The following is a 27,984-nucleotide window of genomic DNA, read 5'->3' as shown; positions in this document are numbered from 1 at the left end:
GTTTGTCATCTGCTTCTCTTCCCTTTAACTGCAGTGCTGCAGTAAACAAGCAAGCAAACTTTGCTTTGAGTTCTCCCTTTCATTTTGCGAAGATTCTGCCACAAAGCTTTCTGCCCTGCAGCTAACATTAGAACAGGTATTCTCTAAAGTTACAGTATGAGTGTCTGATAATGTAACAGATCACAAATGTGCACATGAACACAAAAAAGGTGTTTCATTAACATTAATTAAGACTAGCTAGTAAACTGCATTAGTGAAAGCTAGCAGCTAAGTCTGGATTGTTTTTGGACACAGCAGTGCTGCTGGAGTTTTAAACACCTCAGTGTCGCTGCTGGACTGAGAATAGTCCACCAACCAAAAACATCCAGCCAACAGCGTCCTGTGGGCAGCGTCCTGTGACCACTGATGAAGGACTAGAGGATGACCAACACAGACTGTGCAGCAGCAGATGAGCTATCGTCTCTGACTTTACATCTACAAGGTGGACTGACATGTCTAATAGAGTGGACAGTGAGTGGACACAGTGTTTAAAAACTCCAGCAGCACTGCTGTGTCTGATCCACTCGTACCAGCACAACACACACTAACACACCACCACGTCAGTGTTACTGCAGTGCTGTGAATGACCCACCACCCAAATAGTACCTGCTCTGTGAGGGTCCATGGGGGTCCTGACTCCAAGCTGATCTTAAAGCTTAGCCAGCTGTTCTGGCTAACAGACCTCAGTCTGTTAAGTTAGACAAACTCTACTCTTCCCCATCACCCTAAACACCGGTGTGCCACAAGGCTGTGTGCTGAGCCCTCTTCTGTACTCCCTGTTCACCCATGACACCACGGTGATGGGTCTGATCAGAGGTGACAATGAGATAAGATGGTCTACAGGGACGAGGTGCAGCACCTTACGGCATGGTATGATGACAACAACCTGGTGCTCAACAGCCATAAAACCAAGAAGATCATAATGGGCTTCAGGAGGGGCAGGAGCCAGACACACTCCACCACCTACATCAGCGGAGCTGAGGAACTTGGTATCCACATCTCTGATGATCTCACCTGGTCCCTCAAGAAGAAGAAGCCATATGTCAACACGATCCAGAAACACCACCATCTTCTCTGGGCCAAAGCTCATTTAAAATGGACTGAGGCAAAATTGAAAACTGTTCTGTGGTCAGATGAATCAGAAATTTAAATCTATGGACTCAAGAGGAGAGGGACCATCCAGCTTGTTATTAGCGTACGGTTCAAAAGCCTGCATCTCTGATGGTCTGGGGCTGCATTAGTGCCTATTGCGTGGGCAGCTTACTCATCTGGAAAGGCTCTATCAACGCTGAACAGTATATAGAGGTTTTAGAATAACATGTGCTCCAATCCAGACAGCGTCTCTTTCAGGGAAGGCCTTGCGTATTTCAGCAAGACAATCAACCACATACTGCATCCATCATGCATGGCTGCATGGCTTCACAGAAGAAGAGTCCGGGTGCTGAACTGACCTGCCTGCAGTCCAGACCTTTCACCAACAGAAAACATTTGGCGCATCATGAAATGAAAAATCTGAAAAGGGGATCCAGGACTGTAGAGCAGCTAGAGTCCTACATCAGACAAGAATGGGCCAACATTCCTCTCCCAAAACTCCAGCAACTGGTCTCCTCACTTCCCAGACATTTACAGACTGTTGTTAAAGAAGAGGGGATGCTACACAATGGTAGACACGGCCCTGTCCCAACTTTTTTGAAACACGTTGCTGCCATCAAGTTCTAAATGAGTTAGTGTTTTTCATGAAATGGTAAAATGCCTCACTTTCAACATCTGATATGTGTTCTATGTTCTACTGTGAATGAAATATGGGTGTATGAGATTTGCAAATCATTGCATTCTATTATTATTTACATTTATTTACATTTTACACAGCGTCCCAACTATTTTGGAATTGGGGTTGTAAATAAGAACTAAAAGTTCATCATTAGACATTCATCATATCATCAAAAATCATTAGACTTCTGAAGAACTAGAAGGCCCTGAGGGTTCCTCACTGATTAAAGTGCCTCTGGACATTGGCACCAAAATCGTCTTAAATACAATATTTAAAAGGCACCATCAGGACCCTCAGAAGGAAACTTCCTCATCTTACCCTCGGTTTTGCCACTTGTACACTTTGTTAAAACTCAATCCTTTGCCATATTTTGCTTGTTGTTGAATTTGCTTGTATTAGACTTTGTTTTAGCTTGTCCCCTGTAAAACTGGTAGCTGTGTATATTTTTAATATGTTATAGTGAGTCAGTGAGCTATCGGGGGCTACATCTCCCCCCATTCAAAGAGGGCATGAAGTTTCACAGACAGTGAGAATGATGATCAACATGATCCACAGAGAGACAGGAGTGAGTGGAGCTCCGGCACCAGTACAGCAACCGAGACCCCAACGCGTTATGGCAGCCCCCCTACAGTACAGCAACCGAGACCCCAACACGTTATGACAGCCCCCTACAGTACAGCAACCGAGACCCCAACGCGTTATGGCAGCCCCCCTACAGTACAGCAACCGAGACCCCAACGCGTTATGACAGCCCCCTACAGTACAGCAACTGAGACCCCAATGCGTTATGGCAGGCCCCCTACCGTTAGACCACTTTATCCTCCAAATATTATGACTTTTTTCTGTAAATATTATGATTTTTTTCTCAAAGTCTACTATTTTTAATTTGTGTTAACAGTGGCCCTAAAAAACCACCGCAGTTGGGTTTGCTGACCTAGTGTGGGTTTTGTTTGTTGTGTTGGTCTGGGTCACCCCTGAAGTCTATTGCCAGTGTTCCGTGTGAACAGATTAAAACTTTAAACCTAATAATAGTGACTGGTGTTTTTCCATCTTCCACATCCACTTTTGTATATTTTGCTAGACCAGGTCATGACAGAATGTTCTACACCAGCACCTGTAGTATCCAATGAAAACAGATGAAAAACTGTGCCTTAATCATCACAGTCATTATTATTATTACAGGTTGCTCTGTGTGTTATTACATGTGAACAGACCGCCCACTGCTGGTGAGATTAGATAGTGTGTTTAATGTTTCCTCATAACTCAGTGTTTCTGATGTAATCAGAGTGATTCAGAGTGGTTTGGTGTGAAATGGTTCAGATGTCTTTACAGTGGTGGTGATAGGAACCAGGGGTCGCCATGACTACAACACAGATATAGACATTTTATTTACTATCCAAAACCACCAGTGAACCTACACGAGTCTTCTGAGCTTATATGGAATACTAATGGTAAAATAGTGGAAAATCTGAAACTGGGGACTACATTGCCTTGCATGCATTCTTCCTCCCTTTTTTTGTACAGCTCTTTTAACTAGTCCAAAATAAGAAGACCTAAAATTCATATTTAGTTTTGGAAATGTTTTAGGTTGATGTTTTTAGGCTGTTTTCTTTACAAAAGACTATTTTTTCCAAAGCTTAACTTGCAGGCATCACAAAATCTCCAAAGCTACAATTAGATGTCACCTTTACATGCCAACAAGTTATTCGTCTTCAAGTCTTTGCTATCATCAGACTACAAACATACAGATGCATATCTTTAACATACATATCTTTAAACATACAAATGCATATCAACACATACATCACCAAGCATAGATAAAGAATGATCAGTATCCAACAGGTTCTGCAGGAACTGTTGCACCATTGACACAGAACACCACGCCTGATCAACCTGATTATCCACACCCCAGTCAGACAACATTTTCAACTTGGCTCTAATATACTGGATGGTCTCCCAGCTCGCTGGCTCATTCAGTGTTCTGGCCCAGAAGTCAGAGCCATAATTGAAGGCAGTGTATCTTCCAATCACAAAAGTCTAGCATTGACCCATATGGTGCAACCCTGCAATCCTGAATCCTATGCAGTCTTTCCAGACTGGAGGAAAGTGAAGAGAAGGCATTAAGAAGTTTGCATGGTCAGCTAAATGCAAGTACATCCAAGCCTTACTTGCCACCATTCTTGACAATGAGCATGAGGTCAAGAAACAAAATAAACAACTGTTCCAAGCATAAAAGAGTGTGCGAGGATCTGGCTCCACAATTGCAAGTTTCTCATGTGTTTTTCAAGCTATAGTATCTGATCATATATATATATATATATATATATATATATATATATATATATATATATATATATATATATACACACCAAGCACCTAGGCCTGCAGACTGCTTCTACAAACATTAGTGAAAGAATGGGTCGCTCTCAGGAGCTCAGTGAATTCCAGCGTGGTACCATGATCGGACGCCACCTGTGCAACAAGTCCAGTCATGAAGTTTCCTCGCTACTAAATATTCCACAGCCAACTGTCAGTGGTTTTATAACAAAGTGGAATTGGGAACGAGTTCAGCTCAGACGAGAATTAGTTCAGTTTTGTCTATTCAAAAACATTCAAAAAGTAGTTTACCTTTATAATCATTATAATTGTTTGGCCTTTAATTGCTGACAGACAGTATATGTGAAATAGACAATTCATATGCAGTTTACTTTAATATTAGGTAGTGGAGTTTAGTGGAACAGGTTTGTAACAGTGCATGAAAACCTTTCAGCTGTATTTTACTAATATTACTGTGAGAGAGCTGTGAGGTTTAACGGTGCTGTGAGTGTTACTGATGTAGAACTGTGAGTGTTACTGTGTTGGGAGGTGTTACTGTGCTGTGTAACCAACCCAGAGTCCAGGAAGTCCTTAGCTGGCACCCTTTCCTCTGTTTTGTATCCCTCGATGAGATACTGGAGATTCCCTCCACGCTGTTGTGAGTCCAGCACCTGATGGACAACACAGATCAGTGTGCCCTCCACCTCCAGCAGTTCCGGTGGAACTCCATCAGGTGACGGGGCAATGAGCTGGCAGATCTGTAAGTCACATCATTGATCTTTTTCATCACTTGGAACAGACCAATGTATTTGGGCTGTAACTTATGGCTACCCTCCCCAAACCTGAGGTCCCATGTGGACATCCAGACCTGGTCCTCAGGCTGAAAGGAGGGGGTCTCCGCCATGACACTTGTCCTCTTGCTCTTTAGCACGCCTGATGGCCACCTCGATGTTGCAGTGGATTTGTTCCCATACCTCCTCACGGCGTCTCATCCCATCGTCAACAGCCGGGATGTCAGAAGGGGTAGTAGTGCAAGGTGCCAAGGGAAGCTGATGTCCCAGCACACACTGAAAGGGAGTTAGTTGAGTCGCAGAACTAATCAAATAGTTTTTTTGTGACTTCCATTCAGATTAGATACTGGGACCAGTCAGTGGGGTTACTACTACAAAATGGCCGAAAGAATTTTCCTAATTCTTGATTCACTCGTTCGCATTGACCGCTCGACTGTGAATGATACCCGGAAGTGAGACTGATGTTGATACCTAAATGTTCACAGAAACCTGACCATACTCTTGGAGGGAACTGTGGGCTTCTGTCTGACACACTGTCTTCAGGTATACCAAAAATACAAAAAACGTGTGTGTATAGGGCAAGGGCTGTGACTAAGGTATAAGGAATAAATCTAATGCTTCTGGAAAAGCGATCTACTATGGCGAGTATGGTGGTGATTTCCTCCGAAGGAGGCAAATCTGTAACAAAGTCAATAGCTATGGGAAAGGCATAAGCTTGCCAGCTGACAATGTTTTAGGTGCTTTGCTTTGCGCATAAATGGAGCATGAGGACACAAATCGATCGAACATCTTGTTTTATTGCCTCCCACCAACAGCGGGTTGGATTTGAGTTGCTGGGTACAAAACTCACTAGGATGACCGGAGCTAAGAGAGGAGTGAACCCAAATTATCAAATGATTACGGAGTTGGTCTGGCATGTAAAGCTTATTCTGAGTGCAGTTATCAGGGATGTTTACATGTTCTAGAATTTGAGAAATCTCTTCATCTATCTCCCAATGAATGGACGCTATCTGAATGGAGGGAGGAGGAATTGGCTCAGGCTCAGACCGACTCTTTTTCGGAGTCGTTCTGGTGGATTCGTGACAGGGCATCTCCTTTGGAATTAGGGTGATAAGATATACTAAACCATGAGAAAACCAGTCACTAATGTGCTTGTCTGGGATTCAGGCGTTCAGCAGAGCAGAGATATTCTAGATTTTTGGGATCTGTGAGAACGAGGAAAGAGTGAGCAGATCCCTCCAACCAATGGTGCCATTCGTCTAGTTTAACAGCTAGTAGTCCGCAATCTCCTTTGCTGTAGTTATGTTCTGCAGGGGTGAGTTTATGTGAATAAAAGGTGACAGGGTACAGCTTCTTAGGATTACCACTACGCTTTGACAGGACAGCACCAACTCCAGTCTCCGACGCACCTACTTCTACTACCAATGACTTGGAGGGATCAGGGTGTTTGAGGACAGGGACTGAAGTGAAAGCGTTTTTAAGTTTCTGAAAAGCGATATCAACGGCTGGGTTCCAGACAAGCTTCTTAGATGCCCCTTTAAGAAGAGTTGTGAGAGCTAACCCTGAGCGCTAATGATGTATCCTGGAAATGAGACCCACTCTTCTCTCCTTTCACGAACAGACCATCCTCTGACAGGCGGTGTAGGACCTGATGGGTGTTATAGTCAGGGGGATAAATCAGAATGTCGATGACGAATTTGCTGATCATGTACAATAAGACGCGATTGATGTATAATTGGAAGACTAAAGGTGCATTTGAAAGACCGAAAGGCATGACTAGGTACTTGTAGTGCCCCCTAGTGGTAATGAAGGCAGTCTTCCAGTCGTCCCCTTCTTGATAAAATGACAAAGTACATCTCCTCGTATATCTTCTGTTTGTCCACTTTATCAGCTCCACTGACCGTATAGTTTCACTCTGTAGTTCTACAGTTACAGACTGTAGTCCATCTGTTTCTCTGCATACTTTGTTACCCTGTTCTTCAGTGGTCAGGACCCCCACAGAACAGGTATTATTTGCGTGGTGGGTCATTCTCAGCACTGCAGTAACACTGACGTGGTGGTGGTGTGTTAGTTTACATGTACATGTGAAATTAATTTGATAAGATTAAACGTTACATCTGTCTATGGCAAAACTGTTCTTTAGATTGTTGGGTAATGTGTTGTATATGGTTCTGTACAGGACCTTTTCAAAAAAGCTTGACATTACAGCAATACCAGAACCCTTTTTGATGCTATTTAGATCCATTGTCTTTACCAAAGAACCCTTGAAGAACCCTTTTTTTTTAATCTTGATCAAAGCCTTGGACCACACTAGTTACAAAACCTCAAATTCCTTTTGTTTGATTCAATCTATTTAAGTAACTGGAAATATAAAAAAATCATAGCACGTAATTCTGTGCTCTCAAAGATGACGATCTGAAGAAGGACATCTGACAGTACAAGGCCAATCCAACCTGAAGGACTGCCAGTTGGACAGGACCAATCCAACCTGCCCAGCTCTGAGAAGAGGAAGAAGGAGGTGTTTCATGTGGGTGGCTACATAGCTGAATGTGTTGCTGCTTTAGTGGCAGGTTTAAGGCTTGACTCCCAGACCCACACATGGCCAACTGGAAAAAAATATGTATTTTCTTCACCTTCAGTCTGTTGATATGTATTTGTATTGCTGTAGTTGTTACTGTTCTCCGCCCATATAAAGCTGTGGTTGCTGCTGATTCAAAAATCTGCTCAGAAGTCGGACGGTGAGTGTTGCTGAACCTATAAATTCACAAAATGTTGCTCTGGTTTTATTAATCTTGTTTGCAATTATATCTGTTTGGTATCTGCAATATAGTGAAAACAACAATCAACTCAGTGGCAAATTCAAATTCTGGACAAAAATACACAGTGATTTATTTTTCCAAATGAATACAAAGATAATGGGATTTTTACAGTCCAGTTTATTTAGCTTTTGTCATTATTTTAATGGTCACTAAGTGTGTCTTGCTTTCGGTTTCTCAGAGACATCCTAAAGGAAGGCGGCTCGGCAGCTGACGCTGCAATAGCTGCCCTGTTATGTACTTCAGTCGTAAACCCACTTAGCATGGGCATCGGAGGAGGATCTATTTTCACTATAATGTCAAAAAACGGTAAGGAGGACTAATATTCATATTTATTCACCTGACAGCAAAATGATCAGAAGTCAGAAGAAAACTAGAAATTTGTGAGGTGTGTCTTTTCAAATGTGTCATTTTCAAACACATGATTAGTAGGATATGTTTTCAAAAGTTTATCAACATCCATAAATCACATCTGCAGGAATCGTTCCTCCAGTGAAAGTTTGATCAGATAATATTATTTTTACACATTTCTAGGTTCGGTGAAGATCATCAACTCCAGAGAGACGGTTCCAAAGGCTGTCAAAGAAGACCTTTTATCAGATTGCCCGTGCAGTGAAACAGGTAAAACACAGAATCTGTTATCACTGCCTGTCACTGGATTTACTGGATAAACATACATACTGGTTTGTAAGACCTCCCGTGTTGTCTTTGGTGTCATCATAAAAAAAGTTAAGGCATGCACACACATGCCTTCTCACTATTTGTAAGCGCTCAGGTAAAGTGCATTTAGAAAGCGGTCAGATTCCTGTCGTATTTCTGTTTTTGTGATATTTACACAGTGGTGGACATGGCCAGTTTTTATCAGGGGAGAAAAAGTACTGAAAATCCTTACTTAAGTGACTGGTACTTGTGATACAGCGTGGGGCACACTTTATGGGTAATGTCAGAGCCAGACTCTGATCATGAGGCACCAGAATGTACGTTACTGCTGCGCCATTTAAGGTGGAACGGGAGAATTCGAACGAGAAGCTGACTTCACGACTTAGTGTTTGACAGCTTCTCCTTGCAGATTCAACGTATCCGGAAACCAGCTGGAGTGATTATAAACACAATTAAGTCCATTCGTCTCCAAACTATTGATGTTCGTCTTAGATCTGGGGACAGAATATTATGCCTCATTTTTTTGTATGAAAGCGCTGTCACTGAATTATTATATCAAAATCTGCCAAGCTCCGATTTATCTTCTCAGCCCTCCAATCACCGCTTACTTCCTTCCTTACTTACTTACTGTCACTGTCTGCAAATACTTCAGTAATCAGCGCCTGTGACGTTCGGAACTAGCGTTAGGACTCTGAGCTCCTCAGAAGTTTCTCAGAGTTTATTGAGATTCAAAAAGTGATGAAACGACACAGCGAGCAGGGAGAGGTTCTCAGCTGACCTCAGTACAGCTGTAGTTCGGCCATAGACTGAACTGCCCGCTCTGTTTGTCTCTGTGCGAGACGCTGCAGCCCAGAGAACCAGAGTCACTTTGACTTCTTGAGATGTTCAGGTCTGCAGCACACAGGTTGTAAGCTAACACATAAAATCGCTATGGCAAAAATGTAGCTAGATAAGAGTTTATGAGCACAATTAACACATTAAGATTGTAAAATCAAAACCCTAAATTTCTTTTTTTTGCATGGGCTGCCAAATCAGCAGGCCTTAGTCTGGCTCCAGTAGCTGCTCAGTTTAGGCTACAGGATCCATAGTCGGCTATATTAGAGATTAGATGTGAAATTAAAGTTAGATTGTGTTACCTACTCATACTCCTACTAACCAGCATATTGAAGGTATAGTATCATGTAGCAAACATTAAGAAGTCAGCAGGAACATTAGACTGTATTTTGTCTCATTAACTATATGAGTAGCTGCCTTTCCCTCCAGTGAGTACAGAGATGCAAAAGAGACAAGCAAAGATAGAGAGAGAGAGAGAGAGAGAGAGAGAGAGAGAGACAGAGAGAGAGGTAAATGAAACTAAATCAAACTGAAACTATCGCCTGATTTAATGTAGGTTTAATGTATTATTTTAGCTAAGAGTAAACACATAAATTAATAGTTAAGTGATTAATTAAACTTAAACAGGGTAAGTTTATGGAACATTAATAGCAGTTTATGGAAGAACGGTGGAATGAAGAAGGAACAGATGAAAGAAAAGGGTGCATGACATTTATAGATGGGTAAAAAAGGAGCAGTGATTGAATTAAAAAAACAAAAGGAGAAACGTGTTGCTGTAAAACTCATATTTGGTAGTTATTTTAATCACAGTCAGATTTGAGTAACATTTCTGCAAAATGGACCTCACAACAATTCTGATCCCAGTTACGGCCCTGTTGGCAGTTCTACGTTAACTCCAGCGTTTAAGACCATTCATTGTTAAAACTGCGTTAGAATGATCAGCCGAGCTGGTTGTTATTTTACCTAAAAATCTAGTTCTGCTGTGGAGCCGTAACAGGGCAGTAAAAGAACCGTGTGTTGCTGACCCCTGCCTTAGCTAAAGTGGAAAATACATTTTCGTAATAGAGTATTGCTAATAGTACTCCTCAGAGTCGGGGTCACTGATCAAAATTGAGGCTGTAGTGTTGCTGAAGCTTAACAAAGGACTCTGAATGTCCGTATATCTTGCTGAAATGTTTAAATTGGAGCAGTTTTATTTCAGCAGTTGACAGTGCTTTGCACAAAATTGTTTGGTTTGTATTCAGTTATTTTTGTTGATTTTTGTTAGGAAAAACCTGGAATGACTGACTTTGCCTTTACTGAGTCTAACTTTTTGTTGGATATCACGTCTTCGGTTGTATAAATTTGATTGTTGGTTACACTTTTTGGTGATCTTTTTGTATATTTGTAGCTTTTCAGTTGTGTGTTTTTTCTCTGGCACATGATTAAATGCAGTGTCTTGTTCACATTGTCAGTAGGGCTTGTTTGGTATGTCAGGTGGAGGATCACAAACACTCAGACAATCACGCTTTGAAAGTAGCTAAAAGGTAGTGCACTACTTTTCCAAAAGTAGCTAAAAAGTAGCCACTACATTTTTGGGAAAGTAGCTAAAAAGTAGCCACTACATTTTTGGGAAAGTAGCTAAAAAGTAGCTAACTACAAATTTTTCAGCAGCTATCCCAAACCCTGCAGATCACCAACATTCATTACATTCAGTCAACCACTGAGCTGAAAGAATTCTCTCGTACCCTGAGTAATGCTGCTTATATACAGGCCGCTCCTCCTCTAGAATAAACCATCACTGATCTGGGTAAAACAAGAGCTCTGAATATTTTAATATTTACATGCAACAGTAAATATAATTCATATTCTTCACTGCTCATTTTCACATTCATGATGTCATTAATATACTTATACAATTTAATAAGGCCTATATCATCATAGTCCTGTAGTAATGATTTACCTGAGAACAAGTAGAAATATTAATAAAGGGAATTACTCAAGTAGCAGTAAAAATGTGTTTATTGAAAAACTGCTTGAGTAATCAAGTATTTTTGCATAGCTGCAATCACAGTCTGAAAATATTCCTGAATTGACTTGGTGATATCACTGAAAATATTTGTACAAACAAAACTAACGCCAAACATGAGAATAAAATTTGAGAGCTGACTGATCAGTTTCTTTCTGTGTGCCATGTAAAGCACACGTTTTGCATTAAACTATATGCAATTCATGGTCAGAAGATTGTCTGAGTCTTTCTAGTTTATCTGCTTCCAACAAAGTAAAAAATCCTTGAAAGGCTTTGCATAGTTTATTGCTGTTTAGTCCAAAAAGGTTGGGACGCTGTGCAAATTGTAAATAAAAACAAAATGCAATGATGTGCAAATCATTTAAACCCTATATTTAATTGAAAATAGTACAAAAACAACAAATCAAATGTTGAAACTGAGAAATTTTATTGTTTTTGAAAAATATTTGCCCATTTTGAAAAAGGCGTAAAGATGAGGAGGGGTTCATCACTCTGTGAAAGACTGCACGATCAAACAGTGCAACAATTCAAGAATAACGCTTCTCAACATAAAATAGCAAAGAACTTTTGCTTTTCATCATCTACGGTACAAAATATCATTAAAAGATTCAGAGAATCTGGAGAAATCTCTGTATGTAAGGGACAAGGCCAAAAACCAGTATTTGCTGGTCGTGATCTTTGGGCCCTCAGACGGCACTGCATTAAAAACAGACATGATTCTGTAGCGGAAATCACTGCATGGGCTCAGAAACACTTCTGAAAACCACTGTCTGTGACAACAGTTCATCACTGCATCCACAAATGCAAGTTAAAACTCTAAAATGCAAAGAAGAAACCAGATATAACCAGGATCCAGAAACGCTGCCACCTTCTCTGGGCCCAAGCTCATTTAAAATGGACTGAGCAAATTGGAAAAGTGTCTTGCGGTCCGACAAATCAACATTTGAAATTCTTTTTGGAAATCATGGACACTGTGTCCTCCAGGCTAAAGACCACTCAGCTTGTTATCAGCACATAGTTCAAAAGCCAGTATTCATGATGGTATAGGGGGCATTAGTGCACATTGCATGGGTGACAGGCTCATCTGTGAAGGCACCATTAATGCTGAATGATATATACATGTTTTGGCAACATATGCTGCATCCAGACGACGTCTTTTTCAGGGAAGGCCTTGATTATTTCAGCAAGACAATGTCAAACCACATTCTGCATGATTTGGCACATTATAAAATGAAAAATACAACAAAGCAGACCCTCATCTCAACTCAGCATTTTAGCCCTCTGGGGCTTTTTCTATCTTTGCAGTAATACAGCACAGAAATCCAGTTCAAACACTTCCTGAGTCTGTAGAGTCGCCCTTTCCATTCCATCTTATCACGAGATCATACGAGACTCACATCCGGAGTTATGAGCCTATGAAGAGGGGCTGAGATACACGTCATCTGCCTCTCACCGTGTGGAACTGGTGGATTTGTGTGTCCGTCTACATTCTGTGTAAAACTGACCGATGGACACTCAGGAAATCACTAAGGACTGACCATCATGCCGGAAACCCTTCATTCTTCATTCAGTCCACATCGGAGACTCATGTGAAGTGGTCTTTTCTTTACCACCAGCCGCGAGACGCCAGCACTGCTACGAATCAGAGCCACAGACCTCGACTCTTCTCTCCTGAATTCTTCTCAGCCGTCTGCCATCCTTCAACGCAGTCCAACCAACATTCAACTGAAATCCCTTTTCATTGTATCTGCTGCTCTGGCCTGGGTGACTTCCCTGGCTGCTGACACTCTCTCTGCCCGGACTCGGCACTTTCAGAATGCTGGCAGTGGTCTCAAGTCTGGGCGGCTTGCATGACTCACATACCTCCACTCCTGCCCCTACAAGCAGCCGTTGAGCTCCATTTACTCCCATTCATTGAGGACTCGCAGGCGCCCTCTGCTGTTTAGCAGTCCTGTTCTTGATATAACGGGGGGAATACGAAGTGGCCAGGCTCCTCATAAACCAGCTCTGACATGACTACAGACTCTCACAGATCCACCGATCAGCGCTCGTCTTTTCCGGACTTCTGATTGTCACTCACACCTCTTCCATATTACCTTGTCATTTAGTTCAGTATATAAGCCCAGGCTTTAGGCTAAGACAACTTTCATCACCCATGTGCCTACTGAGCGTTTCTCTTGTGTATCTGTTGGCTGACCTGTGTATGTATAAAATATTTCTATAATTAAATAGATCAGCTGGAGCTCTATATGATAGAGCAAAATGTTTGTGGAGTTCATTAAATTATTTTAAAGGTTTTTTTTTGCAATTTTTACCCTAACTCTTAATACCACATTGTGTCCACAAATGTGTTTATCATTTTTTCAGTTCGTATTACTTTTAACTTTTTTGAATCTCTTAACCTTGTAAACAGAAAGGATGTGAACCAAAACAGTAAAAAAAACTTGTGTTACAAGTGAAAAAACACATGATGTGTTTTGGTATAAAACTGCAAAATAATATATTTTTTGAAATATAAATAATTTTTATAATTAGCTTTCAAATAGTCCAACAAGAGTACCTTGTGATTGTGTTTCGGCAATGAAAAATTCAGTTTGATATCAATTAAATGATTTAGGTTTATTTTTAATTATTCAACTAGGCACTGTTGTTTGTACATCCAACAAAAGAAAACGTTAAAAAATTAAAATGACCAAAATAAAGTTGAGGCCCAGTGTTTGTCATGGTCATGAGAATAACCCTTTCACACCTACTAGCAGGACAATAAACAACAAGCATACAAGCCAGGCACACAGATAGACCCGAAGGGGGCTTGAGCCCCTGCCCCTTTGCACTCAGACTGTACAAGTGCTGTCTTGGTTGTTTATATTACCCCAGCTCTTCTTCCTTTTCCACTTCAGCAAGGCTGGGTTTTATGAGATCGATCATGGTGCCTCTTCTGATGCAGTACTGACTGTCAGTAACCTGTAATCTGGAAATCCCACCAATAAAACACTAATAATCCATTTAAGAAAGTGTCACGTTCCATAATGAGGTTATTTTGAACAACAGCCAAACGTCATGTCAGCTCTACACTTTACATTATTAAAATAAACATGGATTATAAACAATGATAAGACTCTGAAGCTCTTCACTCACTCAGACATGGCTTTGCATGCTGGCACCTGAGATTTAAACTCAGTGTAATAACAATGAAGCCTCACAACATTCATGTGCTCACCACCCTGTGATTTACAGAACGCTCTCTCTTTCTCTCTGTGTAGGAGGTATTGTTTGGATGGGTGTTCCCGGTGAGATCCGTGGTTATGAGCGTGTTCACAGGCTGTACGGTCGTCTGCCCTGGTCCCGTCTGTTCCAGCCCACCATCCGCCTGGCCAGAGAGGGGGTCAAAATGTCCAAAACAGTTGCGCGTTATCTACATGTCATCAGAAATCGCGGTGCACGGTATTTCACAAAGACATTAAATTATACACTCACATACTCACTTAACCATAAAGCCACCAATACATTTAACTATACATACACCGTTTAGGCTAAACATTCTGACCACCTCCTTGTTTCTATGCTCATTGTCCATTTTATCAGATCCACTTACTATATAGGTGCACTTTGTAGTTCTACAGTTACAGACTGTAGTCCATCTGTTTCTCTGATACTTTGTTAGCCCCCTTTTACCCTGTTCTTCAGTGGTCAGGACCCCCATGGACCCTCACAGAGCAGGTACTATTTGGGTGGTGGATCATTCTCAGCACTGCAGTAACACTGACGTGGTGGTGGTGTGTTAATGTGTGTTGTGCTGGTGCGAGTGGATCAGACACAGCAGTGCTGCTGGAGTTTCTAAACACTGTGTCCACTCACTGTCCACTCTATTAGACACTCCTATCTTGTCAGTCCACCTTGTAGATGTAAAGTCAGAGACAATATCTCATCTGCTGCTGCACAGTTTGTGCTGGTCATCCTGTAGTCCTTCATCAGTGGTCACAGGACGCTGTTGGCTGGATGTTTTTGGTTGGTGGACTATTCTCAGTCCAGCAGCGACACTGAGATGTTCAAAAACTCACAGCACTGCTGTGTCTGATCCACTCAGACCAGCACAACACACACTAACACACAACCACCACGTCAGTGTTACTGCAGTGCTGAGAATAATCCACCACCCAAATAGTACCTGCTCTGTGAGGGTCCATGGGGGTCCTGACCACTGAAGAACAGGGTAAAAGGGGGCTAACAAAGTATCAGAGAAACAGATGGACTACAGTCTGTAACTGTAGAACTACAAAGTGCACCTATATAGTAAGTGGAGCTGATAAAATGGATAATGAGTGTAGAAACAAGGAGGTGGTCAGAATGTTATGCCTGATCGGTGTATTTCCATATATATGAACATGCATGTTGTCATAACACACAAACTTCAGCAAGAAGATTTGACATTTACGCAATTAGGATACGTTGAATCACAAAAATACTCAAGATTCTTCTAAAACAAAGTAGTTACAGATATACTCAAATCAGTAATTGTAATTGTGTTGGGAAATACAATTAGAAATACAGAATATATGTCTTGTATTTATTATACCACGTTAGTATTACAACAGCCCTACTGACCGTAGGTCACTCAGAAAAAGTCCAACTCCAGTAATCAGGCCTGTGAAATTTCTCTCCCCCTTTGTGTCTTTTTCTCAGTCAGTTGTTCGAGGACGAGAAGGGAAGGATGCTGAAGGAAGGGGACACTATGAAATTTGAGGAACTTGCCGATACTCTGGAGGAGATAGCAGAGAACGGAGCAGATGAATTCTACACAGGAGAAACAGCCGAAAAGCTTCTCTGTGATATGCAGCGAGCAGGTGATAAACCTTGGGTTTAGATCAGTCATTCTGCTTTACTTTGCAAAGGGTGCCACACATATCTGTATAGTATTGTAGCGTGTTCAAGCATGTCTGTGCTCTGCATTGTTTATTTACCGGGTTATTCTGCTAAGGACTCTTATTCTGAAGGGAGGGACCTGCCTGTGTTATGCGTAGCACAGTCAGAAACTCTATGACCCCCTCTTTCAATTGGATTGTGATTTGTTCCTAGGCGCCTCACGGTTGTAAAAACATGGCGCTTTGAAATCGGATGAATCTTTTTGAATCACCCTGTACTTCAGAATTAAGTCCCAACCTCCATTTAACATGCTGCGTCATGCACATGCACAGGTGTCACATGCTCATGATTACACACTGAACAAAATAAATAAGATCAGGAATTTGCTGAAATATCCCATGTTTTATAACATGATGATGCAGGTTATGCTAGGTTGGGGAGATGACTACTGGCAAAGTACTAGGGGTGCAAAGGAGGAGTGGTGCTTTGCATCACACAATAAAATATCTAGTCAGAAGAAACTTCCACTCTCTGTGGCTGAGTAAAATGGGTAACACTTTCTATGAATGTCACGTTTGTAAGCATCTATAAACACCTTCATAACATGTTATAATGCATTCATAAGGTATCTTAAACATGGCTATAAATATTTATAAAAATGCATTATACATTATAGCCACGCTTATTATGCATTATGAATCGTTAACAAAATACATTATAAGTACTGTTCATTACAAATTATAAGAGCTCATAAGTTGTATTAGTCTGCTCTAAGTAAAGTGAAGCGTACTGTACTAAAGCCTCCTCCAGTGTTCAGAGTGAGGCTTCAAGTTAAATGTCAAATGTCAGAGTTTAAACTAGTGCTCCATCAGTGTTTTACCCAGTGTGGGAAAGGTAATGTACACCACCGTTAGCTTGGCGCTAACTTAACACTGCATATCCAATAGAATGCTAGCAGAAATTAGCATTACTGTACTGTAGTGTAGGGATGTTACAGAGTGAAGGGTTCTAGCGCTTGATGTTAGAACCAGTGAGGGAACAAATTACAATGACAGCACTCTACTATCTCGCCCCTCCCTCTTCAGATCTTCACTCCACAGTGACTTCACGCTCAGTGTGATGTCAGAGGGGGTTCAGGGGAGGGGCTGATGGGTACTTGGTTTGCTGTGATGTAATGTAGTGTTTAAAGTGAGACGCTGGGTAAGAAAAGCACACTGTAGCAGTAATTCTAGGCTGGACAGCCTGTTTGGAGCATCTGAATATTCAGGACTGAAGATGCAGCCCTGACAGCACCAGCACTGAGAAATACAATACTGGAAATCTCAGGACGTAAATAAACTTTGTATTTGTCTTCACGCTCTCCAAGCTGGGACTGACTTCTTTGGCACTGACAGTATAACATGTTATTAACAGTACTTATAATGCATTATATTAACAATTCATAATGTATAATAAACATGGCTGTCGAGTGTAATTCAGTGTAGCTCCACAAACCTGTGTGCTAAACTGTGTGTTATGTTGTGTTTAAGGTGGTAGTATCACTCTGGAGGATCTGAGATCAGTTGCGGTGTCTGAGTTGGAACCCTGGAAAGTGTCTCTGGGCGATTATACCATGTACTTCCCCCCTCCGCCTTCAGGGGCCTCAGTGGTCAGCTTCATCCTCAATGTTATGGAAGGTGAGAGAACTGTGTTACTAACTGATCTGATTTTCAGTTGATGGACTGATGATTTTCACCAGACAGTTCTATTTTGTCTGAAGTATTGTCACGGTGATGTTCTGTGTGTTCTCCAGGCTACAACCTAAATCCAGCCTCTCTAGAAGGAAAAGAGCGTGTGCTGACCTACCATCGCTACGTAGAGGCCTCTAAATTTGCTAATGCACAGAGGAAGTTAATGAAAGACCCCAGATTCAACGATGTAAAGGTAGGTCCTTTTGGATGGGATGCCTGAATTGTTTACAGAAACAACAGTATGATAATGTGCTTAGCAGAACTGGAATTTTGATTCACCAAGCAGGGGTGTTACCAAATTTATGGTTTGGGGGTGTGTATTGTGTGTGTGTGTATATGTATATATATGTAGTCATTTTTCAGTTTTTGACATAATTTGAAAAAACCTGTTACCCTTTACATTGTGTGTAAATTTCATGATGAGTGAACGAAAAGAAACAGCCCAAAATGACTTGTAAAAAAGTCTGGTTCCATTGACTTACATTAAAAGTAAAGTATGTTTTTCCTTCTCCTGTAAAGTTACCATTTTGAACATTGAACAGCGATATATAAGTTCTCCCTTTTGCATATATAATAATAGGGTATGTTAACAGGCATATTAAGATTATTTCGTTTTGTTGGGATGAAAGAAATGACCCAAAATTAATCAGCACTGTTAGGAAAAATGGGGTATCTTCTAGTTTATTGGATGATGAACAGCTCAAGTATGAGTGCAGAGACATCATGCTGAAATTGCTTGCTAACAGTCAATTGATTCTCCAAAATTTTCCATGCCTCATGAAAGTGATTTTCATGCGTGGACGTCTGCAGATGCTGCAGTGGAGTCTGCTGATGCTTATTGATCAGCTGCTGTAACGTATCCTTTAAAGTACACCGAATTCTGTTATTTCAGCCGTCAGCATTAGTTCTGTCTGACTGATCAAAAGTGGTTCACTGATCACGTTTGCTGATGTCCTGTTGTTTAAACCCGTCCTCAGTGCTGGACACTGTCACCAGCTTGTGTGCCTCTGTGTGTGTTGAACAGAAGGCATACGCTATTACTGAAAAGGAGTTTGCTGACCACATTAGGAAGATGATCACAGATGACCGAACCCACGATAATCAGTACTACAACGTCACTCCTGAAGTGGACACACAGGGCACCACTCATGTGTCTGTGCTGGACGAGGATGGCATGGCTGTGTCCGTCACCAGCACTATCAACTACATGTAGGCACATCTACTCTCACTTTAACCATAATGCTCAGCAATGTGCAAATCAAGGCAAAGTAGGAATTAAAATACAACCCTGTTTCCAAAACAGTTGGGACGCTGTGCAAAATGTAAATTAAAACAGAATGCAATGATGTGGAATTTTAAACCCTATATTTGATGCCAGCAACATGTTTTAAAAAAGTTGGGACAAGGGCATGTTTATCATGGTGCTGCATCACTGTGATAAACAACGCTCTGTAAGCATTTGGGAACTGAGGAGACACTGCTGTAGTTCTGAAAGTGAATTTTTTTCCTGTTCTTGTTTGATACAGGATTTCAGCTGCTCAACATTTTGGGGTCTCCTTTGTCGTATTTTTCATTTCATAATGTGCCAAATATTTTCAGTGATGAGCTCGGGCCCAGAGAAGGTGGTGGCGTTTCTGGGTCCTGTTTTATATGGTTTCTTTGCTGTATGGTAGTGTTTTAACTTGCATTTGTGGATGCAGTGATGAACTGTGCTCACAGACAGTGTTTTTCAGAAGTGTTTCTGAGCTCATGCAGTGATTTCCACTACAGAATCATGTCTGTTTTTCATGTCTGTTAAAGATCACGGCCAGCAAATACTGGTTTTTGGTCTTGTCCCTTGCAGAGATTTCTCTGGATTTTCTGAATCCATGCAGTCTTTCACAGAGTGGTGAACCCCTCCTCATCTTTACTTCTGAAAGTCTCAGCCTCTCTGTGATGCTTGTTTATATCCAGTCATGTTACTGACCTGTTGCCAGTTAACCTTAATTGTTGTAAGATGTTCCATCAGAATTTTTGTAGCATTACATAACTTTTCCAGTCTTTTGTTCACCCTGTCCCAACTTTTTGGAACATGTTCAAATTCAAAATGGGCAAAATTCTTTCAAAAAACAAACACATAAAAAAATTCTCAGTTTCAACAGTAGAGTTTAAATAGATTTCACATCATTGTGTTCTGTTTTTATTTACATTTTGCACAGCATCGTAACTTTTTTGGAAATGAGTTTGTATTAAGGACAAGGCTCTGATGATTACTAACCATTATTACCTTTCGTGTCAGGTTTGGATGTGGAGAGTTTTCACCCCAGACAGGCGTCATCTTTAACAATCAACTTGCAGATTTTTGTCACAGAGCAGACAAGATTCAAACTGGTGAGTCGCTTGTCGACAGGTATTTTACAGGGAATTACCTTTACATCCTGTTTTGGATGGGAAAACACATCAAAGACCTAAGACTGGTGACACACTTACTAGCTGTAACACTAGGCTTTACAGACGTCAAATGATAAACTGTTTTTTTGCAGGCACATTCTGACATAAGTTACCTATAATCATATGTACTTTTAAATTATCTCTAAAATCTTACAATTTCATTACATTACCATGTACTAACACTTGATGTTATTCTAGCAGTTTATGCCTTCATTGGTACGAAGATTAGTTGAAAGCCTTAATTGCTATCTAGCTTATAAGTATGGATATCAAACTATGCTACATTTTTCTGCACGTAATGCACATTAAAATAATAAACAATGATCATATGTAGTCAAGGAAATCTGAATTATATACTGAATAAGCAAACCTTCCTTCCGTAGTTGCTAGCATGCATGCTAATACATAATTCTACATTTCTATTCCTTCTGATGATCAAGACTCTGTAGACAGACTGACCAGCTGTGTGTCACAAAATTTTCTACAATTAAATCATAAAAACTCTGAAATTCTGACTGTTGGTACTAAAACTCAGAGAAAGCTGCTTTATGAGAATCTCAGCTCTTTATCTTCATAATCCAAACCTGCAGTATGAAACCTGTGTGATCTTAGACTCTGAGCTCTGTTTAATCTGCATGTAAACACAGTCACTAAAGCAGCTTTTTATCATGTGAGAAAATCAGTAAAGTTCATCCTTTTCTCTCTCAGAGTGACGCAGAGAAACTTGTTGATGCGTTTGTTCCAGCAGAGTTGATCACTGTAATGATCTTCTTACTGGACTTCCTAAGAAAACAACACATCTCTTACAAAACGCATCAGCATCCTAACAAAAACAAAACCAAGAGATCAGATCAGTCCCGCTTTAAAAGAGCTGCACTGGCTGCCTGTATCATTCAGGATAGATTTTAAAGTTTTTTAATCTGCATCATTTTCTTCACAAAAGTACAGGAAGATTCACATGAAAGAGGCCCCAAATATTCTGCTGTAACTCCTGTTAGGATGAAGCAATCTGAACCAAAAAAATACGCTACATACCTTGACATGTGTGTAACTAATTGCATTACGTGTGACGCTGGAGGTGATCTAGGTTTTCTGCCAGACACATAAAGGTAGGGGTCTGCACCTGGGAGTTGCAAACGGAGGTTAAACGTAGCAGTGGCTGTCCCTTGCCTACCTCATCGCTCCGATGCAGGAACGTCCTGGCTTGTTCGAAGCTCCATATACTGAGGAGCTCATTGCACATTGTTTCCGATTGATTCATCCTAGAGAGAGTTATTACAGAATATGCGGGGCCTCTTTCGAGTGAATCTCCCTGTATAACATTAGTACTTTGTTGCAAAGCTGTTGTCGGCAATTACTGTTGCAAGACTTCTACAGTAAGAAGTAATTATATGAAGTAATTACAATGAAGTATTTAGATCTTAGATATTTACAAGGATTGTGTTCTGATCCATTTAAGCCCAAGGCATTAGTAGAGATAGTAATAAGCTAAATATATACAAAATCATCATTTATGGGGTACTTTCTATTGGGAGGAGTCTGTCCCAAAAACTAACCCCGAAATCTAAATCTTTCACTGTCACTTTAAAATAAATCAAATACCCTTTTTTATACATCTAAAATTATAAAGTATTATTATCTGAAGTGTAAATTTAGGAATCACTTTATTTCACCAAGTGTGTTTCACATACAAGGAATCAGTCTTGGTGAGTCACATGTATGACAGTAACACACTGAACAGACCAGACAAACACAGACTGATAACAGGTACTTAACTAAGGGACAAATAACATAATAGAATAAACAGAATACAGTACAAGAAAGAATAATTAAGAGCCAACATGAAAGGAGCTAAAGAGATGTATGAATAGCTGTACGTAATGTGGTGATTCACTCAGAGTGGGGATCAAACCCAGGCCTTCTTATATAGGAGGCTAGTGGAAACTTAGTAAGCCACCAATTGGAAACAACAGAGGGACTCAAGTGCAGGGCGACTTTAGGGCTTGAACAAAAATAACAAACAGAACAAGGAAAACAAAGAACAGGGACATCTCCGGAAAGGTGATCATTTAATTGAAATTTAATTAATTAAAATTTGACTATCGTTAACAAAGTTTATGGAAATGAAACTTCAGACAACTGGAGGTGGATTCAAGCCAACGGCCCTTGAAGTAGAAAGCTGGTGCCTTACCAGTGAGCCACCGGGCTGAAACAACAAACTAAGGATGCCAGGGAAAAAATACAGACAATCTTATGTACTGAGGAAAATTGTTTCTTTCTTAGACCTATTTTTCCCAACTAAAATGCTGAAAAGATAAAACAAATAAAAAGCCGAAGGCTGACTGGCTCAAAATGGAAAGCCAAAGCTCAAAATTGTTTTTTGATCTGGTCTTCTTTCTCAAAAAAGTCAGGACTGAGTGTGAGTCTGTAGGTGAGCTTGGCCTAAGAATGTAGACATAGGTGTCACAAACCACCCTTGATTACCATGTGGCGGTTCTGTGCCCCCTGTGGTGGCTAGACGTGTCATTGCAGATGTACACTGTACATACGCAGATATGAATATCTGTACATATACAGGTCTGAGTAGACACATAATGTAATGACGTATATACAGAATATTACAGAATTAAATGAAGATTTGTAAAACATTTAACATCTGTACAGCAGAGGTGTCTCAAATCTTGACACTCAAGTCCCAAATCAAGTCTCAAGTCAAGATATTTGAGTCTCGATTCAGGTCCCGAGTCAGTATAGGCGAGTCTCAAGTCAAGTCCCAAGCCCTAATCTTTGAGTCCTAAACAAGTCAGTCTGCATTCTTCAGCTAATTTAAGGCCACAACACTGAATAAAGGTAACAGTACCTCAGTCTTTTAATGACAGCACATTAGTATATATGGCTGTATATAGATTTTTTTAATTAATTTCTTGTTACCTTTCCAACTTAAATACAGAATTCGTGGTACGCAGATAACCACACTCCTAGAAATGATGGTTCTTTAGTAAAGATAACAGTTCTCAAAAGAACCAAGAACACTTGGCATAATTAAAGTGTTCTTTGCATCATGAAAGGGTTCTTAAGAATGTGCTGTAAATGGTTCTATAAAGAAGCTATTTGAAAAGAAATTCTTTACTAAAGAACCTTTGAAGAAGCTTCCTTTTTAAGAGAGCACGACAGACATACTGGTATACAACAAAGAGAAGTGCACTACACATGAAAAGAGTACTTAATTTAAAAATGTTATATTTGAAGATAATTTTGATTATTGGGATATTGGGAGCACACAATAAAATTGGGAGATTACAATAAAAACTAGCTCAGCACTAAAAGAGCTCCATTAACTAAAAACAGTGGTGTTTGAATTGAATTTAAATGACAATAGAAACCAAAACGACCAAGCTGAACAAGATTTTCAGAAAAGACAGAAAAATGATGATGAATGTACGAAGCTGAAGTTTTTTTTTCGCCAGCAGCTTCTTAGTGGAATTTTCCGTTCCACCTTAAATGGTGCGGCAGTTACATTCCGGCGCCATCTGTACCATTGAACTGTGCGCTGATAACTAGCAGGATGGTCCCTCTCCTCTTTAGCGCCGAGGATGTGTGGCATCCATGATTTCCAAAAAGAATTTCAAATTTTGAATTGTCAGACCACAGAACACTTTTCCACTTCACCTCAGTCCATTTTAAATGAGCTCAGGCCCAGAGAAGGCGGCGGCGTTTCTGGATCCTGTTTATATCTGGTTTCTTCTTTGCGTTTTAGAGTTTTAATTAGCATTTGTGATGCAGTGATGAACTGTGTTCACAGACAGTCGTTTTCAGAAGTGTTTCTGAGCCCATGCAGTGATTTCCACTACAGAATCATGTCTGTTTTTTATGCAGTGCTGTCTGAGGGCCCAAAGATCACGGCCAGCAAATACTGGTTTTTGGCCTTGTCCCTCACATACAGAGATTTCTCCAGATTCTCTGAATCTTTTAATGATATTATGTACCGTAGATGATGAAAAACAAAAGTTCTTTGCTATTTTACGTAGAGAAACGTTATTCTTGAATTGTTGCACTGTTTGATGGTGCAGTCTTTCACAGAGTGGTGAACCCCTCCTCATCTTTACTTCTGAAAGACTCCGCCTCTCTGAGATGCTCTTTATACCCAATCATGTTTCTGACCTGTTGCCAATCAACCACCAGGTTTTTTTTTTTCAGCACTACACAACTTTATGCCTTTTTGTTCCCCCGTCCCAACATTTTTGGAAAGTGTTGGCATCAAATTCAAAATAAGCAAATATTTTTCAAAAACAATAAAATTTCTCAGTTTCAACATTTAATTTCTTGTCTTCTGGGGTCTTCAGCCTCTCTGAGATGCTCTTTTATACCCAATCATGTTACTGACCAGTTGTCAGTTAACCTAATTAGTCGTGAGATGTTCCATCAGTGGTGTTTTTAGCATTACACAACTTTACCAGTTTATTGTTGTCCCATCTAAACTTTTTGAAACATGTTGCTGGCATGAAATTCAAAACTGGCATATATTTTTCAAAACAATAATAAAGTTTCTCAGCTTAAACTTTTGATATGCTGTCTTTGCCTTATTTTCAATTAAATTAAGGGTTTAAATGATTTGCATTCTGGTTTTATTTATTATCTTTTTTGAAAACAGGGTTGTATATGGATTATAGTGTGAACCTGTTTTAAAATTCAAAATAATCTTAAAGTATTGCTTATTGATTTCGGTAGCAGCCACAACAAGGTGGGATCGGTACATCTCTATTAAAGATGGTCTTTTTGTGTGCTTTTGTGTGTAGGTGAACGTCCCCCCTCCTCCATGGCTCCCATGATCCTTCGCTCCACAAAAACAGATGACCTGATTATTATCGGAGCGTCAGGGGGCACCATGATCACCACCGGGGTGACCATGGTGAGTTTGGGTCCAGAAATGGGTTAATTACATTGATCTTAAAAGTTTAGAGAACTGAATGCTGTGGTGTATTTCTGATCAGTGATGATTTTCTTTACAAGTGGTTTCTGAAGTATTTTTCCAGCCTTGTTTTGAAGACATTATTCTGATATTGCAACCTATTCAGGCTCTCATGAACTACCTGTGGTTCGGAAACAGTCTGAAACACTCCATCGCTGAACCTGTTGTGTTTGTGGACAGCAAGAATAGGCTCAGCTTTGAGACCGACTTTGACGAGGTAAGAAAGCTGCAGACCTCGAGACACTCAGCTTCACAGACAGGTCTTGCATGCGAATGTTGATGACTTAATTCTCTCTCTTTCAGGAAGTCATAGAGGCCCTCAAAGACCGTAAAGACACAGTTAAATACAAAAAGTATTTCTATAATGTGGTCAACGCGATATCAAAGCGAGGAGGCACCATCTACGCTTATTCAGATAATCGGAAGGATGGCGAGGCTGCCGGCTACTGATCTGTTCCTCCTTTACCGCAGAAGATCACAGTACTTCAATTTTGGCATTTTTGAAAATGTTCTGTGTGGAAGTAAAATTGGCGTTTTGAAAAATAAAAGTTTTGCGGAATATAATTCTTTTTTTTAAGTTCTGATCAAGAAATCACAAGTAGAAGATTTGTAGAAATTCTTGTTTGTGTGTCTGAGATGGAAGGTTTTCTATAGGCGTTGATCTTTGGTTTTATTCAAGTGAATTTCCTAAATATTTAAATTTATATCTAAAATTATTTGCAATGTAATGATTTTGTGTAACATCCTGTCTACCAGAGGTGAGGACTTAAGTCACATGACTTGGACTTGAGTCACGTTTCCTGACGTAGGCACATACTATGGATTTAGTCGGTCATTCATTTGCAAATGAAATAAACTTGAATGTTGATGAACTACACTGCCAAATATACTGGTACTTTAACTTGCTCCCATTAAATAAATGTCTGACTAGGATCAACCACTCTAGTAGTAATGTTTCCTTCAACAGAAGCTGCAGCAACAAACCTAATAAATTATCCATACATGCCAATCAGGCATAACATTATGTCCTTGTTTCTACGCTCATTGTCCATTTTATCAGATCCACTTACTATATAGGTGCACTTCAGGTGGGAGAAATATGGTGAAATATATCGGTCATTTATTGGTCAGTGAAACATTATTCACAATGTAAACTTATTACATGTTTACTGTTTCTCTGGAAGAACCAGATTAACCTGATTAGAAAGAAAACAGATTTAGGTTAGAGTCTTTAGGATGTGAGACTGTTCAGCTGCTCAGATCTTTTAGAACAAAAACTCCTCTTCTTTCTGAACAGCACATATTGTAGTACTATTTGTATACTTAAAGGGGAATACCACTCATTTTTCAAAATGTATACATAATTCAGTGATTGAGACGTAAACAGAGCGATTCAGAGTGGTTTGGTGTGCAGTGGTTCAGACGTCTCTACAGTGGCGGTGATAGGAACCAGGGGTCGCCATGACTACAACACAAATATAGACATTTCATTTACTATCCAGAACCACCAGTGAACCTACACGAGTCTTCTGAGTTTATATGGAATGTTGATGATGGAAAATAGTGGAAAAGCTGAAATAATAAGTTTTCTTTGGGGACTATTTTGCCTCACAGCACCCTGCATGTATCCCTCCACCATGAATGGAGTTTAAGTTCTCAAAACTATCATAAAACAGTGTCTCAGTCATCAGGCAGTGAATTCATAACCATTTCATGTAGGAACTTTCTGTGAGGGAGCTTTTAGAGGTGGACATCTGGTTCCTATCACCACCACTGTGAATAGTTCTGACTGGGTAAGTTTATCTAGAACGGAGCGTTTCACACCAAACCAGTCTGAACGACTCTGTTCACATATTAATTATGAAGACATTTTGAAAAATTGGTGAAGTTGCCCTTTAGCACAATCAATTTCTTTTTTATATCTAGCCTTAGGGGATGTAGATTTTAGGCTCTGTTTCTGTGTGGAAGGATAGCTCTTCTTATTATTTAGAACTTGGATGAGAGGTTGAAGCAGAACTAAAGGGAAAAAAAACACCGTTGAGGGGAAACCATTTAGAAGATTGTCTGGTCAGCCAAGTGCTTGTACATCTAGGCCTTGAGGCCACCACACACTGGATGTGCTGTGCCACGTTGTGAAGCGTCCAAAAATTTGAAACCATTGTTTTCAATGAAGGTGCATAAACTGGCGCTGACATTTGGCGGCAACATGCAGCAGCGCTCACCAACTCCCAGCACTGCCCAATTTCTCAGCACACCACATAGTATTTTGCCATTACTGCATTAAATTGAAGCCATACTGGGACCACAGAATGCCGCAGTGGAACACATATGGCTTTAAATTTATACAGTCTTTTAGATAAACAGACGAATGATAACGTTGTGACCTCAGCGAACGTTACAGCCTCGTCTTTTTCCACCTCGTATCTTTTCAGGGAGTCTGTAAAGAAGCTCATACCAAACGAGATACATGATAGAAACGTAGGACATTTTATTTCATCAAATTTATACGAGCAAAGTGTGAAACTGAACTTGAACGTGGCGTTTTGTGTAAGTTGACCAGATTCCTGAAATGAAAACTGGGAACATTTCCAGTTTGGTGGTCAAAATATCATTAATATATCATTAACATATCCAATGTTTTCATCTATGAATGAAAAAAATAGGGACAGTTCCAGTTTCATGTACTTTGACCATGCTAACTGCTGTATTGTAATAACTATGGTGAAGGCCAGCTGATAAAAAAGGCAGGAAGGCAAG

At 40.3% G+C, this 27,984-nt stretch overlaps 1 protein-coding gene across 1 annotated transcript; it reads left to right on the top strand.

Annotated features, from left to right (window-relative positions):
* Positions 1 to 7,471: 7,471 nt before the first annotated feature.
* LOC118813039 (glutathione hydrolase 5 proenzyme-like) lies at positions 7,472 to 25,877 on the top strand. The gene is made up of 12 exons (XM_036578172.1): positions 7,472 to 7,655; positions 7,915 to 8,042; positions 8,268 to 8,354; positions 14,499 to 14,679; positions 15,919 to 16,079; positions 17,628 to 17,774; positions 17,891 to 18,021; positions 18,853 to 19,037; positions 20,107 to 20,198; positions 25,055 to 25,167; positions 25,334 to 25,444; positions 25,531 to 25,877. Exons 1-12 carry the CDS (start codon positions 7,516 to 7,518, stop codon positions 25,675 to 25,677), a joined length of 1,623 nt encoding a protein of 540 aa, XP_036434065.1. The 5' UTR covers positions 7,472 to 7,515; the 3' UTR covers positions 25,678 to 25,877.
* The last annotated feature ends 2,107 nt before the right edge of the window (positions 25,878 to 27,984 follow it).

This window comes from Colossoma macropomum, unplaced genomic scaffold, assembly GCF_904425465.1.
Source record: "Colossoma macropomum unplaced genomic scaffold, Colossoma_macropomum, whole genome shotgun sequence".
In the NCBI taxonomy this organism is placed as follows: domain Eukaryota; kingdom Metazoa; phylum Chordata; class Actinopteri; order Characiformes; family Serrasalmidae; genus Colossoma; species Colossoma macropomum.
This window is presented reverse-complemented; position numbering and strand designations above follow the sequence as displayed.

Bases quoted from the DNA above. Each gene is read 5' to 3' on its own strand.
- LOC118813039 (XM_036578172.1), top strand. From the start codon at position 7,516: ATGGCCAACTGGAAAAAAATATGTATTTTCTTCACCTTCAGTCTGTTG. The intron at 14,680-15,918 runs GTATTTCACAAA...TCTTTTTCTCAG, and splicing joins ATCAGAAATCGCGGTGCACG to TCAGTTGTTCGAGGACGAGA. The intron at 25,445-25,530 runs GTAAGAAAGCTG...TCTCTCTTTCAG, and splicing joins TTGAGACCGACTTTGACGAG to GAAGTCATAGAGGCCCTCAA.